This window comes from Prinia subflava, chromosome 34, assembly GCF_021018805.1.
Source record: "Prinia subflava isolate CZ2003 ecotype Zambia chromosome 34, Cam_Psub_1.2, whole genome shotgun sequence".
NCBI classification, from domain to species: Eukaryota; Metazoa; Chordata; class Aves; order Passeriformes; family Cisticolidae; genus Prinia; species Prinia subflava.
Window position 1 is genome coordinate 215,308 of NC_086280.1, and position 15,461 is coordinate 230,768.

Below are 15,461 nucleotides of genomic sequence, written 5' to 3' on the forward strand. Positions count from 1 at the left end.
ACCCCCGGCCCGCCCGGGCTCCTGTGAGCGGGTCCTCACAGCCCCCGCGGGGGCCTGGGGCCGCGGGGGGACCCGGGGGACACGTCCCAGCCTCCCCCAGCCCTCGGCCGTGTCTTACCAAACATGTAACGTGCCTTTTATTTATGCTGCAAATATAACATTAAAATATTACCCAGGAGCAGCTGGCTGCTGCCCTTTGCTTTGGGGGGCGCGGGCTGCGGACACCCCCGGTGTTGCTTTGTCCCACGGACACTCCTGGGTGTCCCCGGGGCTTCACGGTGTGGGTGGCACTGGACGGAGGTGACACTGGCCGGACTCGGGACGGCGTGGGACTGTCACCCCTCCCGGGGAGCCGCTGTGGGGACACCGCAGCGGCCCGGGGCACCCTCGGGTGCGTTTTTGGGGGCGATTTCGGCTGGTTTGGGGTCGAGGGGGCCGCGGCCGCGCCGTCGGGGCAGCAGGAGCGCGGAGCCGCCACCGGGTGGCGACAGCGAGAGGCGGCCGATGGGGAGGGGGCGCGGGGGGCCCGGGGAGGGGTCCCGGTGTCGGGGTGAGGGTGATGGGCTGGGGGACAGGGAGGGTCCCGGCCTCGGGGGGTCCTGGCTTCGTGAAGTCCCGGTGCAGGACGGGGGTCCCGGGGGTTTCGCTCCGCAGCCCCGGCGGGGCGGGTGGCGGGGCCCTGGCGGGGCGGGAGGTGCGGGGCTTCCGCGTCCGTCCATCCGTCCGTCCGTCCCCGGGGGCGGCTGTCGCCGCTGCTAAATGGGTTTCATTAACGGCGGCGGGGCCGGGGCTGCTCCCCCCGCCCCCCGCTCCCCCGGGACCCCCGGCCCGGCCCGGCTATAAGAGGCGGCGGCGGCGGCGGTGGGGGCGATGGCGGGGGCGATGTCGGGGCGCCCGGTGCTGCTCCTGCTGCTGTTGCTGCTGCTGGCGGGGACCCCGCGCTCCGCCCGCGCCTGTCCCGGGACCCCCGGCCCGGCCCCGGTGAGCCTCGGCCCGGCCGCGCTGTCGGAGCGGGGGTTCGGTTCGTGGGGGAGTGCTCGGGGCCGGGGGTCGCACTCCGGCTCCATGACCGCTGTGACCCCCGGTTCTCCCCCGCCTCAGGCCGCCGCCCCCCCGGGGCCGCCCCCCGCCGCTGCCTCCGCCCTGGGAGCGCTGCTCCGCTCCCTGCAGCGCCCCGGCCGCGCCCCCGGGCCCCCCCGGCAGCCGCGGAGGTGAGCGGGGATGGGGGTCCCGCGTGTGGGGTCTGGGGGTCCCGGGTGCTGTGGGGGCATCGAGGGATGGGGTCGGGGGGGTTTGGGGACAGCGGGGGGACACAGGAGGTGGGAGGGACAGGGTGGTTTGGGGGGGAAGGGTCGGTGGTGTGGGGCTGGGGGTCCCCGTTCGGTGTCCGTGTCCGTCAGTTCCCATCCCTCCCCGTCCTTCCCATCCCACCCACCCACCCACCCCTGTCCATCTGTCTGTCTGTCTGTCCCGGTGCGGTCCCGGCGGGGATCAGCGGTGCCGTGTCCCCCTGCAGGTCGGGCTGGGGGCCGCAGGGGGGGCCCCAGGCCCGGCTCAGCCCCCGCAGCTGGGACCCCCCGGTGGCCCCGTTCTGGACCATGGCGACCCCGCAGCGCTTCGGCCGCCGCCGCTGAGCCCAGCCCGTCCGTCCGTCCGTCCGTCCATCTGTCCATCCGTCCGTCCATCAATAAAGCGCCCACCCCAGCCCGGAGCCCTCGCTCTGCTTCTGCCCCTGGGGACGGGGGGGATGGGGGTCCCACCCCATTCCTGCTCCCCGAGGCCCCCAGACCCCAAGCAGGCGCCGACACGGGGAATACAAACCCCCCCAGCTTTATTCACTCTTGGGGGCCCGATGGCACCCAGGGACCCTCCGGTGCGGGGCGGAGGCCGGGCCGGAGGGACCCCCCGGGCCCTGAGGTCCGTCTGTCTGTCTGTCCGTCCACCCGCGGCGGCCCAGCCCGGGGGCCGTGCCCGGCGGGCGGGGGGCGCTCACTTGCCCCCGGCCATGATGCGCAGGTACTGCAGCGCGTTGCGCGCCGCCTGCGCGCGGGCGCCGTCGCGGGACGCGCCGGAGCCGTGGCACACCGTGGTCGGCTGCGTGGACAGCTCCACCAGGCACTGGTGCAGCCCGCTGAGGCTCAGCGCGTCTGGGGGGGCACGGCGGGGTCACCCCACGGCAGCCACAGCGGGGAGGGGGCCCGGGGCGGGCCCGAGGGGTGCCCGGTGCTCACCAATGTCGAGGTAGCTGATGGCGAAGCTCTGCTCCTCCGAGAGCTCCTGCAGCAGCGCGCACGCCCCGCCCGGCGCGGGGGCCGCGCCCCGGCTCCGCAGCTGGCCCAGCTTCTCGCCCGCCGAGTTGCGCAGCGAGTCCCAGGTGCAGCCCGGGGCGCGGCCCCGCAGCCCCTCCAGCCGGGGGCACGTCTGGGGAGGGGGCACGGGGCTCTCGGGGACCTGCCGAGATCCCGGGGGGCCGTCCCCAGCCCCCCGAGGTGCGGGAACCCCCCCGGGAATGGCGTGACCCCCGCGGGGCCACACTCGCCAGCCCGCCCACAACACCGATCCCATCCCCGAGGGTGCCCTGTGCGGAGCTGGGCTGCAGAGGGGCGCCCTGGGGTGGCCCCGGGGTGCCCGTGTCCCTCCCAGTGTCCCCAGTACCATGTTGAACTGGTCCTCCTCGCCCTCGGCCTCGCTGCCGTCCCGCGGCTCCATGGGCACGTTGTGGATCCGCACCAGCATCTTGGCGGCCGCGTTGCGCTTGGCCAATTTCTTGGAGGTGCCGCTGCCTGGGGAGGGGGCTCGGGGTGAGCCGGGACCCCCCGGTGGTGCCCCAGGACCCCCCCGGGGGGGGCCCGGCCCCCCTCACCGATCTCCACGAATCTCTCCACCCGGCACGTCATGGTGAACTCCTTGCGGTGCGCCGGGCCCGACTCCTGTGTCACCGTGTACTCGGGCAGGCGCCAGCCCTTCTGCACCACCAGCTCCTGGGGACAAGGACGGGGACAGGGCCATCCCCGTGGGGTCAACATCAGCGGCCCCAGAACAGGGTACCAGGCTCCACGAGGGAGATGAGCAGCCCAAAATGGGAATAACCGGCCCCAAAATGGGAATAACCGGCCCCAAAATGGGGATAACCGGCCCCAAAATGGGAATAACCGGCCTCAAAACTGGGATAACTAGCACCAAGGCAGGGATAACCAGCTCGAAACACAGATAACCGGCCCCAAAATGGGAATAACCAGCTCGAAACACAGATAACTGTCCCAAAAGGGGGATAATCAGCCCCAAAAGGGGGAAAAGCAGCCCCAAAACGGGGATAACCAGCTCGAAACACAGATAACTGTCCCAAAAGGGGGGATAATCAGCCCCAAAAGAGGGATAATGGCCCCAAAATGGGGATAATTGTCCTCAAAATGGGGATAACCATCCCCAAAATAGGGATGAGCAGCCCAAAGCAGGAATAACCATCCATAAATGGAGAAAAGCAGCCCCAGAAGGGGAATAATTGTTCCTAAATGGGGATAAGGAGCTACAAAATGGAGGCAACCGTCTCCAAAACAGGAATAACTGTCCCAAAAAGGAGGAAAAGGAGGAAGAGCCCCCAAAAGCCATCGTGTCCCCCCCAAGGGCCACGTCCCCCCCCACCCCGGCCAGGTCATCACCCCCACAATGGGAGTTGGTGTCCCCTCCTCGTGTCCCCTCCCCGGTGTCACCCACCTGCAGAGCCCCCACGGGGTTACACTCGGACTGGGGGGGGGACACCGGCGTCTTCATCTCCAGGGGGGGGGCCCTGTGGGGGCAGGGGGCTCAGGGGGGCACCCACGGCCCCCCGGGGGGCTCAGGGGGGTCGGGGGGGGTTTGGGGTGGGGCCTCGGTGCCCCCCTTACCTGGGTGAGGTGGGGGGCGCTGCGGGGGCCGGGGGGGGCGCGGCGGGGCCGGGCTCTGCCGGGGGCTCCGGGGGGAACGGAGAGCTGGGGGAGGGGCGGTGTCAGACCCCCCCTCAGCCCTTACGGAGACCCCCAGAGCCCCCCCAAACCCACCCGAGCTCACCAGACCCCTCAAACCCCATGGGATCCCAAAGCCCCCGTGGGGTCCCCCCAGCCTCCTCTGAATGCCCCCCAAACCTGGGTGCCCGCCCCCCTCCCGGGTACCCCCAGCACCCCCCCAGCGCCCCCCCAGCGCCCCCCAGCGCCCCCAGCCCCACCTGTGCTCCAGGGGCTCCAGCATGGCCCCCCCCCCTCTGAGCAGCCTCAGGGCCACCTCGGCCGCCTTGTGCTTCGCCGCCTTCTTGCTGGGACCCTGCCCTGGGGGACACCGGGCTCAGGGGACATGCGGGGGGCACCCCGGGGACCCCTCCCCACCCCCCACCTCCCACGGGACCCCCCAGCAGCACCCAGGGCTTCCCGCACTGTGTCCCCATCCCAAAGCACCCTGGGGGGCAGAGAGGGGGTCCCAGCCTGGGGACAGGGGCTTGGGGTCCCCATGGAGCAGGTGGTGTCCCCAAGGGGGTTTTGGGGTCCCCATGGAGCAGGTGGTGTCCCCAAGGGGGTTTTGGGGTCCCCATGGAGCAGGTGGTGACCCCAAGGGGGTTTTGGGGTCCCCTGGTGCAAGTGGTGTCCCCAAGGGGGACACAGGGGACGGGGGCTGGTGGGGGGGGTCCCTGAGGGGACACAAGGCACAGTGGGGGGCCGTGGGAGCTTTGGGGTGATGTCCCCATGGGGACAAGAGGGACGGGGGCAGTTGTGGGGGCTCCCCAGGGGCTCGGGGGTGCCCGGGGGTCCCACCGGTGCAGCTGATGTCCCCGAGGGTGACGCGGAAGGTGAAGTTGGGCTGGTGGGCCTGGCCCTCGGCCTTGAGCAGGTCGTAGCCGGGGGTGCGCCCTAAGCGTGTCCCATACTCCTGCAGGAGGCTGATGGGCGTCTTCCCGGGGCTGGCGGCCACCATCTGCTCCAGGCTGCCACGGGGACAGGGACACGGCTGGGGACACGGCTGGGGACACGGCTGGCACCGACGGGGGCATGGGGACAGGGGACATGGGACATGGCTGGCACCGACACGGGCACAGGGACAGGGGACACGGGGACAGGGCTGGGGACACGGCTGGCACTGATGGGGGCACGGGGACACGGCTGGGGACACGGCTGGCACCAACGGGGGCAGGGGGACAGGGGACAGGGGACACGGGACATGGCTGGCACCGACACAGGCACAGGGACAGGGGACACGGGGACAGGGGACACGGCTGGCACCAACGGGGGCAGGGGGACAGGGGACACAGGACACGGCTGGGGACACAGCTGGCACGGGCACGGGCACAGGGACAGGGGACACGGGACACGGCTGGGGACACGGCTGGCACGGGCACGGGCACGGGGACAGCGGTGGCATCTGCTCCTCTGGGACAGGGCTGTCACCAGGGCTCAGAGGGGACACAGGGACACGGGTGGCAGTGCCACAGGGCATCAGGATGCGAGGATGGGGGTGGCAGCACTGGGGACACAGAGGAGGGGGTGGCATCACGGCACAGGGACACGGGGACGGGGTGGCACTGAGTGTGGGGACATGGGGTGGCATTTGCGTGTGACGTGGGGACACGGGGACAGGGGTGGCAGTGCCACAGAGCGCAGGGACACGGGGACAGGGGTGCCACCGCCACCTGGTGCCATGAGTGGCACCGCCGGGGATCCGAGCACAGGGATGCCACCGCCACCTCCCACAGGGACGGCGCTGTCCCCCCTCCCCCGCCGCCACACGGGGACAGCCCCGCGTCCCCCCCGCCCCCTCCCCGCGCCCCGCGCCCAGGCCGGGCCTAGGCCACCCCCTCCCGCTGCCCGCCGCCGCCGCGGCGCGGGGGGGCCGTGGCGGTGCCGGGGCAGCCCCGGGCGGTGCCGGGGGGCGCCGGGGGGCGCCGGGGGTGCCGGTACCTGGGGAAGGCGCCGCCGCTCCGCCGGGCCCCGCCCGCCCCCTCCTCGCTCATCCCCGCCGCTCCGGCCGCCGCCCGCGCCGCCAGGGGGCGCGCGGCATCACGGGAGCGCCGCGCCGCGCGGAGGATTCTGGGAAGCGTAGTCAGCTCAGGGCAGCCTGCAGCGCGCGCAGGCGCCGTCAGCCCCACCGGCGGACTACACTTCCCAGAACCCCCCGCGCCGAGGGGAGGGCGGGAGCGTGCAGGAGGCGGGAAGCGGGGTCACGTGGTACTGGGGGGTCCTGCCTCAGTTTCCCCGCGAGGGGGGTTAGGGGACAATGGGGACAATGGGGACAATGGGGACAGGGCAGGGGTGGCACTGGTCAGAGGGGGAGCGCTGGGATCCCACCGAGGGCGCTGGGCACGGCGGAACACCTGTACTGGGAACGCTGGGATGTAAGGGACACCCGCACTGGGGGCATTGGGAGCACTGGGAGCACTGGGATCAAAGGGACACCCGTACTGAGAGCACTGGGATCACTGGGATCACACTGGGAGCACTGGGATCAAAGGGACACCCGTACTGGGAGCACTGGGATCACTGGGATCACACTGGGAGCACTGGGATCAAAGGGACACCCGTACTGGGAGCACTGGGATCACTGGGATCACACTGGGAGCACTGGGATCAAAGGGACACCTCGCACTGGGAGCACTGGGATCACTGGGATCACACTGGGAGCACTGGGATCAAAGGGACACCCGTACTGGGAGCACTGGGATCGCACTGGGGTCGTTCCGGTGCCCCGTGTGCTGCTGGGGCCGGGCGGTCCCGGGGTCGGCGGGCACCGGTGGGGCCGGTCCTGGAGGTGCCGGTGCTGATGCCGGCAGGTCCCGGTCCGGTCCCGGTGCAGGTCCGGGACGGGGTCTCGGTGTCAGAGGGGTCCCGGTGCCCGTGCCGGGCTCTCCGGTACCGGGGGTGGTCCCGGGGCAGTACCGGGGTCCCGGTGCGGAACCAGGCTGGTCCCGGTGCCAGTGCCGGTCTCTCCCGGTGCCGTATCGGGGTCCCGGTGCCGCGGAGGCCGAGCCGGTGCCGGTCTCTCCGGTGCGGGGGTTCCCGGTGCCGGTCCCGGCCGGTGCCGGCCGGGGGTCGCGGTGCGGTACCGGGGGTCCCGGTGCGGGTCTGTCCCGGTGCCGGGGGAGGGGTCTCGGTGCAGTATCTGGGTCTCGGGGCAGGATCCGGGTCCCAGGCCCGGTCTCTCCAGTGCGGGGGTTCCGGGTGCGGTACCGGGGTTCCGGTGCGGTACCGGGGTGGTCCCGGTGCGGTGTCGGGGTCCCGGAGCGCTGCCGGGGGGGCTCCCGGTGCCCGTGCCGGTCTCTCCGGTGCGCGGGGCGGGGCCGGGGCGGGGCCGTTCCCGTCGGGCGGGGCCGTTCTCGCCGCTCGCCCCGACCGCGGCCCCGGCCCCGGTACCGGCCCCGCCCGCCGGGCCCAGCCCCACCAGCACCGGCACCGCCGGGACCCCCCCGGCACCGGGACCCCCCCGGCATCACCCGCATCCCCGGGCGGGGCGCCCGGAGCCCCCCAGGTACCGGCACCGGCACGGGGAGCGCGGGGGGGGGAGGATGCACCGGGAGGGGGGAGGGCGCGGGCAGGGCCGGGATGCGCCGGGATGGGGGAGGGGCGGCGGGGCTGCGGCGGGGCCGGGGGGGCTCCGGGGCCCCCCCCCCATCACCGGGACCCCCCCCAGGCCCGGGGGGCCGCGCCCTCCCCTCCCCCCCTCGGGCTGGGGGTCCCGCGGGGGGGGGAGGGGGGGGAGGGGACGCGCGTGGCCTCCCGCACGGGCGCGTGCACGCGCGTGACCCCCCCCTCCCCCCCCGCCGTGCCCGCAGCCCGTGCGCGCGCTCGTGACCTCTTACACACGCGCGTGCACGCGGCGGCAGGTGCGTGCGCGCGTGTCCGTGCGCGTGTCCGTGCGCGTGTCCGCGCGCGCGTCCCCCCCTTTGCACGCGCGTGTGCCCCCCCCCTTACGCAGCGTCCTCCGCACCCCCCATGTCGCGACAGGGCACCATGTCCCGACATGACGCGCCGGCGGGGGCGCTGTTTCCCCCCCGCCCCCGTCCTCCCCCGCAGCGCTGTCGCGACACGGGGCCGGCGCTGTCGCATGTCGCGAATGCCGCCCTCCCCCCGCGCTGTCCCAGCCCCCCCGGGTCGCTGCTCCCCCGCTCCTGCCTCAGTTTCCCTGGGGAGGGGGGGGGAGGCTCCATCCCTTACCGGGATGACGTCACCGTGTGACGTGATGTCACCGCGGGGGGACACGCGCGACACCTGGAGGGGCGGGTCGTGTCCCCCCTCCCCCGCGGGTCCCTCGAGGTGACGTTGAGCCCCTCCCCCGCCACCCCCGTGACTCAACCCCCCCCCCCAATTTTAGTGATGACATCATCGCCGGGCGCGCTGTTGCCATGGCAACTGTCCCCCACCCCCGGGGACCCCTCGTGCCTCAGTTTACCCGGAGCCCTTTGCGCGTGCCCGCGGCTGACCTGGCACGCGCACGGGCGGGGGACACGCGGGGGGGGAGGGGCGCGCGAGGGGCGCACACGCGCGTGCAAAGGGGTCACGGGCGAGTTCGGGGCCGTCTGTGGGAACAGGGGGGGCACACGCGTGTGAAGGGGTCACACCCCGCGCCCAGGGGTGCCCCAGGGCTGCAGGGCTCTCCCCGATCGATCCCGGGGGTCCGGGGCTCACCCCCCGGGGGTCCCGGGCTCACCGCCCGGGGGTCCGGGGCTCACCCCGATCCCGGGGGTCCCGGGCTCATCCCCCGGGGGTCCCGCGCCCCCCGCCCCCCCAGGCTCCGGCCATGGCCTGCCTGCACGAGACCCGCACTCCGTCGCCGTCACTGGCGCTGCCGTCGGACGGGACCCCCGAGCAGGAGCTGACCCCCACCCAGTGCGTGCTGCGCGATGTCCTGCCCGCCCCCAGCGCCCCCCCCGAGGCCTGGCCCCGCCGGGGGGGACCCCGGCCCCCCGAGCTGGGCCCCGAGGCCGCGGGGCCGCTGGCGGCCGACGCCGCCCACCTGCGCTGCCAGGCCGGGGGGGGGTTCCTGGAGGGGCTCTTCGGGTGCCTGAAGCCCGTGTGGACCATGATCGGCAAAGCCTACGCGGCCGAGCACAAACACCCCCCCGAGGGTGAGCCCGCAGGGGGAAAGGGGGTGAGGGGGTAAAAATGGGGTCACGGGTAAAGGGGCTTCAAAGGAGGGTCCAAGGTGGTGAAGGATGGGGTGAGGGGAACAAAGGAGGGCATGAGGAGAAAAGATGGGGTGAAGGGCAAAAGAGGGGGTGAGGGGCGAAAGGAGGGTCCAGGGGGGCAGAAGAGGTGCTGAAGGAGGTAAAGGAGGGCTGTGGGTGTGTGGGTGCCACGGGTGGGAGTGCTCTGGGGGTGCTCTGGGTGTGTAGTTGCCATGGCTGGGGGTGCCCTGGGATGCTCTGGGTGCTCTGGGATACTCTGGGGTGCCCTGGGGGTGCCCTGGGGTGCTCTGGGGGTGCTCTGGGGTGCCCTGGGTGCTCTGGGGTGCTCTGGGGGTGCCCTGGGTGCCCGGGGGCGCGGGTGCCATGCCCGTGGGTGCCGCAGACCCCTGGGAGGTGCCGTTCGAGGAGATCCTGGACCTGCAGTGGGTGGGCAGCGGGGCGCAGGGCGCTGTGTTCCTGGGCCGCTTCCACGGCGAGGAGGTGGCCGTGAAGAAGGTGCGGGACCTCAAGGAGACCGACATCAAACACCTGCGCAAGCTCAAGCACCCCAACATCATCACCTTCAAGTGAGAGGGGGCTGCTGGCATGCTGGGGGCATGGGGACACCGGGCATGGGGACACTGGGCATGGGCATGGGGACACCAGGGGCATGGGGACACCAGGGGCATGGGGCATGGGGACACTGTGGGCATGGGGCATGGGCATGGCATGGGGCATGGCGACACCGGGCATGGGGACACTGTGGGCATGGGGCATGGGCATGCTGGGGACAAGGGGACACCAGGCATAGGGACACCGGGCATGAGGCATGGGCATGATGTGGGGCATGGGGACACCAGGGGCATGGGCATGGGCATGCTGGGGGCATGGGGACACCAGGGGCATGGGCATGGGCATGCTGGGGGCATGGCGACACCAGGCATGGGGACACTGTGGGCATGGGGCATGGGCATTCTGAGGGCATGGGGACACCAGGGGCATGGGCATGGCGTGGGGCATAGAGCATGCTGGAGCATGGGCATGGCATGGACATGGCATGGGCACAGCATGGACACGGAATGGAGACAGCATGGACACGGAATGGACACAGCATGGACACGGCACGGGCACAGCACGGACGTGGCACGGGCAGAGAGGTCGTGGACACAGCATGGCCGTGGGGCCCCCAGCATGGCACGGACCCCGGCGGGCAGGACACGGCAGGACTCCGGGCACGGCCCCGGCGGGGGCCCGGCGGGCGCTGAGGTGGCGCTGTGCCCGCAGGGGCGTGTGCACCCAGGCCCCCTGCTACTGCATCATCATGGAGTTCTGCGCCCAGGGGCAGCTCTACGAGGTGCTGCGCGCCGGCCGCAAGGTCACCCCCTCCCTGCTGGTCGACTGGTCCATGGGCATCGCCGGCGGCATGAACTACCTGCACCTGCACAAGATCATCCACAGGGACCTCAAGTCACCCAAGTGAGCCGGGCACGGGGCTCGGAGCACCCCTGGGTGCCCCCGGGTGCGGGGATGTGTGTGGGGTGGGTGCACGGGCATGGCGGTGCCGTGGCGTGACGGCGGCGTGTCCTTGGTGGTGCCGTGTCCCTCCTGGTGCTGTGCCCGTGGTGGCGCGTGTCCATGAGTTGTGTGACCGTGGCACTGCCACTCCTGGTGGCTCCATGCCCGTGGCAGTGCTGTGCTCAGGGTGGTGGCCAAGCTGTGCCCGTGGTGGTGGCGTCCCCTCACCATTGATGGCATTGCGTGTCCGTGGTGGGGCCATGTCCATGGTGTCCCATGGTGGGGCCACGCCGTGGTGGCATTGTGCCCATGGCAGTGCCGTGTCCATTTTGGAATCACGTCCATGCCGGTGCCATGTCCATGGCAGCGTCCCTTGTTGGTGCTGTCCCATGGCAGTGCCACGTCCATGTCAGTGTCTCATGGCCATACCGTGTCCGTGTTCGTGTCCCGTGCTGGTGGCATGTGCGTGTTGGAGCCATGTCCACTCTGGTGGTGTGCCATAGCAGTGCCGTGCCATTGGCATTGTCCCATGGAATTGGTGTCCCACCCCGGTGCCGTGTCCGTGTCAGTGCTGTCCCATTCTGTGTCCCTGTTGCCGTTGTCCCCTGCCCGGTCCCTTTTGGCGCTGTCCCCTGCCCTGTCCGTGCGGTGCCGTGACCCCGGTGCCTGCCTGTGCCGTTGGCGTGCTGTTGGCGTGCCGTTGGCGTGGCGCTGAGCGCGTGTCCCCAGCATGCTCATCACCTACGATGACGTGGTGAAGATCTCGGACTTCGGCACCTCCAAGGAGCTCATTGACAAGAGCACCAAGATGTCCTTCGCCGGCACCGTGGCCTGGATGGCCCCCGAGGTCATCCGCAACGAGCCCGTGTCCGAGAAGGTGGACATCTGGTGAGGCTGGGGGACAGCGGGGACACCGGGCAGTAACCCACGGGTGGCTCTGGGGACACAGCAGTGGCAGGCAGCGGGGACAGGAGGTGTTGTGGGGACACAGGGGGGACCAGAGATGGGGATACTGGGAGTGACATTGCAGGGCCAGGGGACATCAGGGACAGCAGGAGGGGGGATGCTGGGGACACCAGAGCGGTGAGGGGACAGCAGGAGGCTGAGGGGTGACGGGACCGTGGGCGCCCGCAGGTCCTTCGGGGTGGTGCTGTGGGAGCTGCTGACGGGCGAGATCCCCTACAAGGACGTGGACTCGTCGGCCATAATTTGGGGCGTGGGCAGCAACAGCCTCCACCTGCCCGTCCCCTCCAGCTGCCCCGACGGCTTCAAGGTGCTGCTGCGCCAGTGCTGGTGAGTGCCCGTGGGGACACCCTGAGGGACACCCTGGGGGACACCCTGGGGACCCGTGGCATGGGGAACCCCAGCACAGACAGGGCAACGGGCCCAGCACAGGGGACCCGCCCCCATGGGCAGGGCAGGGGGAGACCCCTGGTTGTAGCGGTGCCCCCCATGTGCCCTGTGCACCCTTCTCTGCCCCTGGTCCCCAAAACCTTCAGAACCCCCCCAGCCCTCCCAGAACCCCCCTGAGACTTCGAGACCCCCGCAGGACTCCCAGGCCCCTCCCAGCCCACCCTCAGTGCCGTGCCCTTCCCCAGGAACAGTAAACCCCGGAACCGGCCGTCCTTCCGCCAGATCCTGCTGCACCTCGACATCGCCTCGGCCGACGTCCTCTCCACCCCACAGGAGACCTACTTCAAGTCCCAGGTACCCGATCCCAGCACACCGGGACCCGTTTTTCCCATCCCAGCACGCAGTGCCCGCAGCGGGCAGCGCCCGCAGTGTCCCGTCCCGCCGGTGCCGCGGGTGGCCGGGGCGCGGTGGCAGTGGCAGCGCTGTCCCTGTGTCGCAGGCCGAGTGGCGGGAGGAGGTGAAGCTGCATTTCGAGAAGATCAAGTCGGAGGGGACGTGTCTGCACCGGCTGGAGGAGGAGCTGATCAACCGCCGGCGCGAGGAGCTGCGGTGGGGCCGTGCTGGGGGCACTGGGAGCGCCGGGAAGGGACAGGGGAGGGAACAGGGGCAGGGGGCCCCGGGGGCGGTAGGGCACAACTGGGGCTGTCCCTGGTGTGGGGCCACGAGATTCCTGTGCCTGTCCCCCGGCGGGGGCCGTGGGTGTCCCCCGGCTCCGCGCTGACGCCACGCGTGTCCCCGGCGCCAGGCACGCGCTGGACATCCGGGAGCACTACGAGCGGAAACTGGAGCGCGCCAACAACCTCTACATGGAGCTGAGCGCGCTCATGCTGCAGCTGGAGCTCAAGGAGAAGGAGCTGCTCAGGTGGGTGGGCAGCACCCCCAAATTACACCCCCTAACAGCACCCCCGGCACCCTCTGTGCCCACCCCATGGTCACTCCCTGGCCGTGGCCAGCCCTTTGTCCACCCCGTGGTTATCCCTTCCCCTGTGGCTGCTCCCCCCCGGCCGTGGCCGCTCCCCAGGCCCCGCTTGCCGCGGGCAGGGCGCGGGTGCCCACGCGTGGCCCGTGGCAGGCGGGAGCAGGCGCTGGAGAAGCGCTACCCCGGGCTCTTCAAGCCGCGGGTGCCGCGGGGGCTCCTGCACGGCAACGCCGTCGAGACGCTCATCAAGAAGCGCAACGTCCCCCAGAAGCTCTCGCCCCACGGCAAGCGGTGAGCGGGGCTGGGGTCCCTCGGGGGGAGCACCTTGGGGAGTTTAGGGTGGAGGGAGATGGGGGGATTTGGGTTGGGGGGGCACGGACACAGAGTGAGGGGCTCTGGGGTCATTTGGGGGACTGGGAGGACTACGTTCTTTGGGGTGGGGGTGTCTGGGCTCGTTGGGGAGGGAGGAGATGCTCTGGGTGTGCAGATGTTTGGGGATCTGTATTTGGGGTCGTTTAGGGGACAGGGGGTGTCTGGGTTCTCGAAGGGGAAATGCTCCAGGTGTGCAGCTGCTTGGGGACCTCAGAGTGGGGGTCTGGGGTGCTTTAGGGGCGTTCTGCGGCCGCAGACGCCGGTGTCCCTCGGAGGGACGGGGGTTCTTTGGGGCTGTGGGTATCCCAGGGGTCCTGGAGCCCCACCACAGCCCTTCCCCGTGTCCCTCCCCGTGTCCAGCCCCGACATCCTGAAGCCGGAGGTGCTGCTGCCCAAGCTGGACGCGGCCATGGCGCAGGTGGCCCTGCCGGGGTGTCCCAAGGGGCCCCCGTCCCCCGGGCGCAGCCGCCGGGCCAAGGGCCGCCACCGCAAGGCGGGGCCCCGGGGGGGCTGCGGGGAGCCGGGACCCGAGGCCGGAACCCCCCGGGGTCCCCCCGCCACCGCCGCCAGCCCCGACATCCTCGGGGGCACCCTGGAGGCCGCGGGTGTCCCCCCGGCCACGGTACCTGATGTGGGACCCGAAGGGGCGACGGGCACCCAAGGGTCCCCCCCGCCGCAGCCCCCCACTCCCGGGGAGCCCGAACGGGAGAGTGGGGCCGGCCGGGGGGGGAAAGGGGGGGCCGGGCAGCACCTCACCCCCGCGGCTCTGCTGTACCGGGCGGCCGTCACCCGCGGGCAGGTGAGACCCCCGGACCCCCGCGTCCCTTTGGGGGGGGGCGAGGACATGGGGGAGACCCCAGGGCCATCCCAGGAGTGGGAGGGGGGGTGGATTCCCTCCGGGGAGGGGCGTTAGGACTCGCGGGGTGGGGGCGTGGGTCGGGACCGAGGGTGGGTCAGGAACGAGAGGCATCAGGAGGACCCCAACAGCCCCTCCCTGTGCCCCCAGAAACGGGGAGTCTCGTCCGAGGAGGAGGAGGGCGAAGTGGACAGCGAGGTGGAGCTGCCGCTGCGGCAGAGGTGGGTGCTGCCCTGCCCGGGGTGCCAGGGGACGCCCGGGAGGGGTCCAGGGGTGCCCGGACCCCCGTGTCTTCACCCCGTGGCCCCTCGCCCCCTCCCCAGGTGGCCCCCAGGGATGAGCAAGCGCCAGTCGCTGTCGACCTTCAGCTCGGAGAACTTCTCAGACGGGGACGGCGACGAGGGCCACACGAGCGAGCCGTCGCACAGCGCCACCCCCGACGTGGGCAGCACCAACACGGACGAGCCGCCCCGATGACCGCTCCGAGGACCTGCTGTCCCAGGGCTCCGAGATCCCGCTGGACGCGGCCCCGCCCGAGGGGCCCGGCCGCCGGCCCGGGGGGCTCAGCCCCACCAAGGTGATGCCCCCACCCAGGGGCGGCCCCAGGGATGGGCACGGGGGGTGGGCGGGGGTCTTGGAGCCCCCCGGCTGGGGCTGGCAAAGGAAGGGGGTCCACAGGGGCCCCCAGGACGAGGGTGGGCGGGGGTGTCCCAGCCCCGTTTGTGTCCCCAGGTCTCCGAGGACTCGGACTGTGACAGTGCAGAGCTGGACCACTCAGGCAGCGGCGAGGGGCCCCCCCGGCCCACAGCCCCCCCGGGCCTGTGACCTGCGTGCCCCCCACACCCCCCCCTGCACTCCCTCACTTGTACAGCCCCAAATATTTATATAAATATCTATCGCTCTCTACTGCTGCTGCTGCTGCCTTGGGGCCTGGGTGGGCTCGGGGCTGAAGGGGAGGGGGCGTTCATGGTCCCCTGGTTTGTGTAGGTCCTACTGAAAGCTGAGACCAGGGGAGTTTAAGGGGCTGAGCCTCCCCTCATTCTGACTGGAGGCACTGGGAGGGGGTGGTGGCATCACCCAGGGGACACGGAGGGGATTCTGTCACTCCTGGAGGTGCCAGGGGGATTCAGGGGGGAGAGCAGAGAGGAACAGAACCAACACAGGATTCCCATTTAAGACCAGTTTGGAGGGAAATGGGAAAAATCTCGCAAAAATTTATCTGGAGGTGCAAAGTTCCCTCCCCAGGACTGGTTCATCCCATTCCA

The 15,461-nt window shown here is 71.5% G+C and overlaps 3 protein-coding genes across 4 annotated transcripts; 2 read left to right on the top strand and 1 right to left on the bottom strand.

Annotated features, from left to right (window-relative positions):
• Window positions 1-332: 332 nt before the first annotated feature.
• NPFF (neuropeptide FF-amide peptide precursor) lies at window positions 333-1,671 on the top strand. Its single transcript, XM_063421015.1, has 2 exons — window positions 333-1,211; window positions 1,517-1,671. Exons 1-2 carry the CDS (start codon window positions 871-873, stop codon window positions 1,632-1,634), a joined length of 459 nt encoding a protein of 152 aa, XP_063277085.1. The 5' UTR covers window positions 333-870; the 3' UTR covers window positions 1,635-1,671.
• Window positions 1,672-1,814: 143 nt separating this feature from the next.
• Window positions 1,815-6,065, bottom strand: TARBP2 (TARBP2 subunit of RISC loading complex). Of its 2 annotated transcripts, none has more exons than XM_063421012.1 (9): window positions 5,922-6,065; window positions 4,782-4,951; window positions 4,202-4,301; window positions 3,885-3,968; window positions 3,715-3,787; window positions 2,864-2,981; window positions 2,656-2,783; window positions 2,232-2,421; window positions 1,815-2,147 (listed from the first exon to the last, which is right to left on the bottom strand). In XM_063421012.1, the coding sequence occupies exons 1-9, from the start codon at window positions 5,972-5,974 to the stop codon at window positions 1,990-1,992; spliced, it is 1,074 nt and encodes a 357-aa protein (XP_063277082.1). In that variant the 5' UTR covers window positions 5,975-6,065; the 3' UTR covers window positions 1,815-1,989. The 2 variants fall into 2 exon arrangements, with proteins under 2 accessions (XP_063277082.1, XP_063277083.1); XM_063421013.1 differs by having other exon boundaries at window positions 4,782-4,998; window positions 5,922-6,022.
• A 658-nt stretch (window positions 6,066-6,723) lies between these two features.
• Window positions 6,724-15,021, top strand: MAP3K12 (mitogen-activated protein kinase kinase kinase 12). Its single transcript, XM_063420993.1, is given in 15 exon segments — window positions 6,724-7,485; window positions 8,746-9,082; window positions 9,525-9,708; window positions 10,406-10,597; window positions 11,366-11,524; window positions 11,771-11,929; window positions 12,235-12,343; window positions 12,489-12,598; window positions 12,795-12,911; window positions 13,122-13,259; window positions 13,701-14,139; window positions 14,347-14,417; window positions 14,520-14,661; window positions 14,663-14,773; window positions 14,929-15,021. Coding segments are annotated over 15 exon segments (3,066 nt in total). The 5' UTR covers window positions 6,724-6,780.
• The last annotated feature ends 440 nt before the right edge of the window (window positions 15,022-15,461 follow it).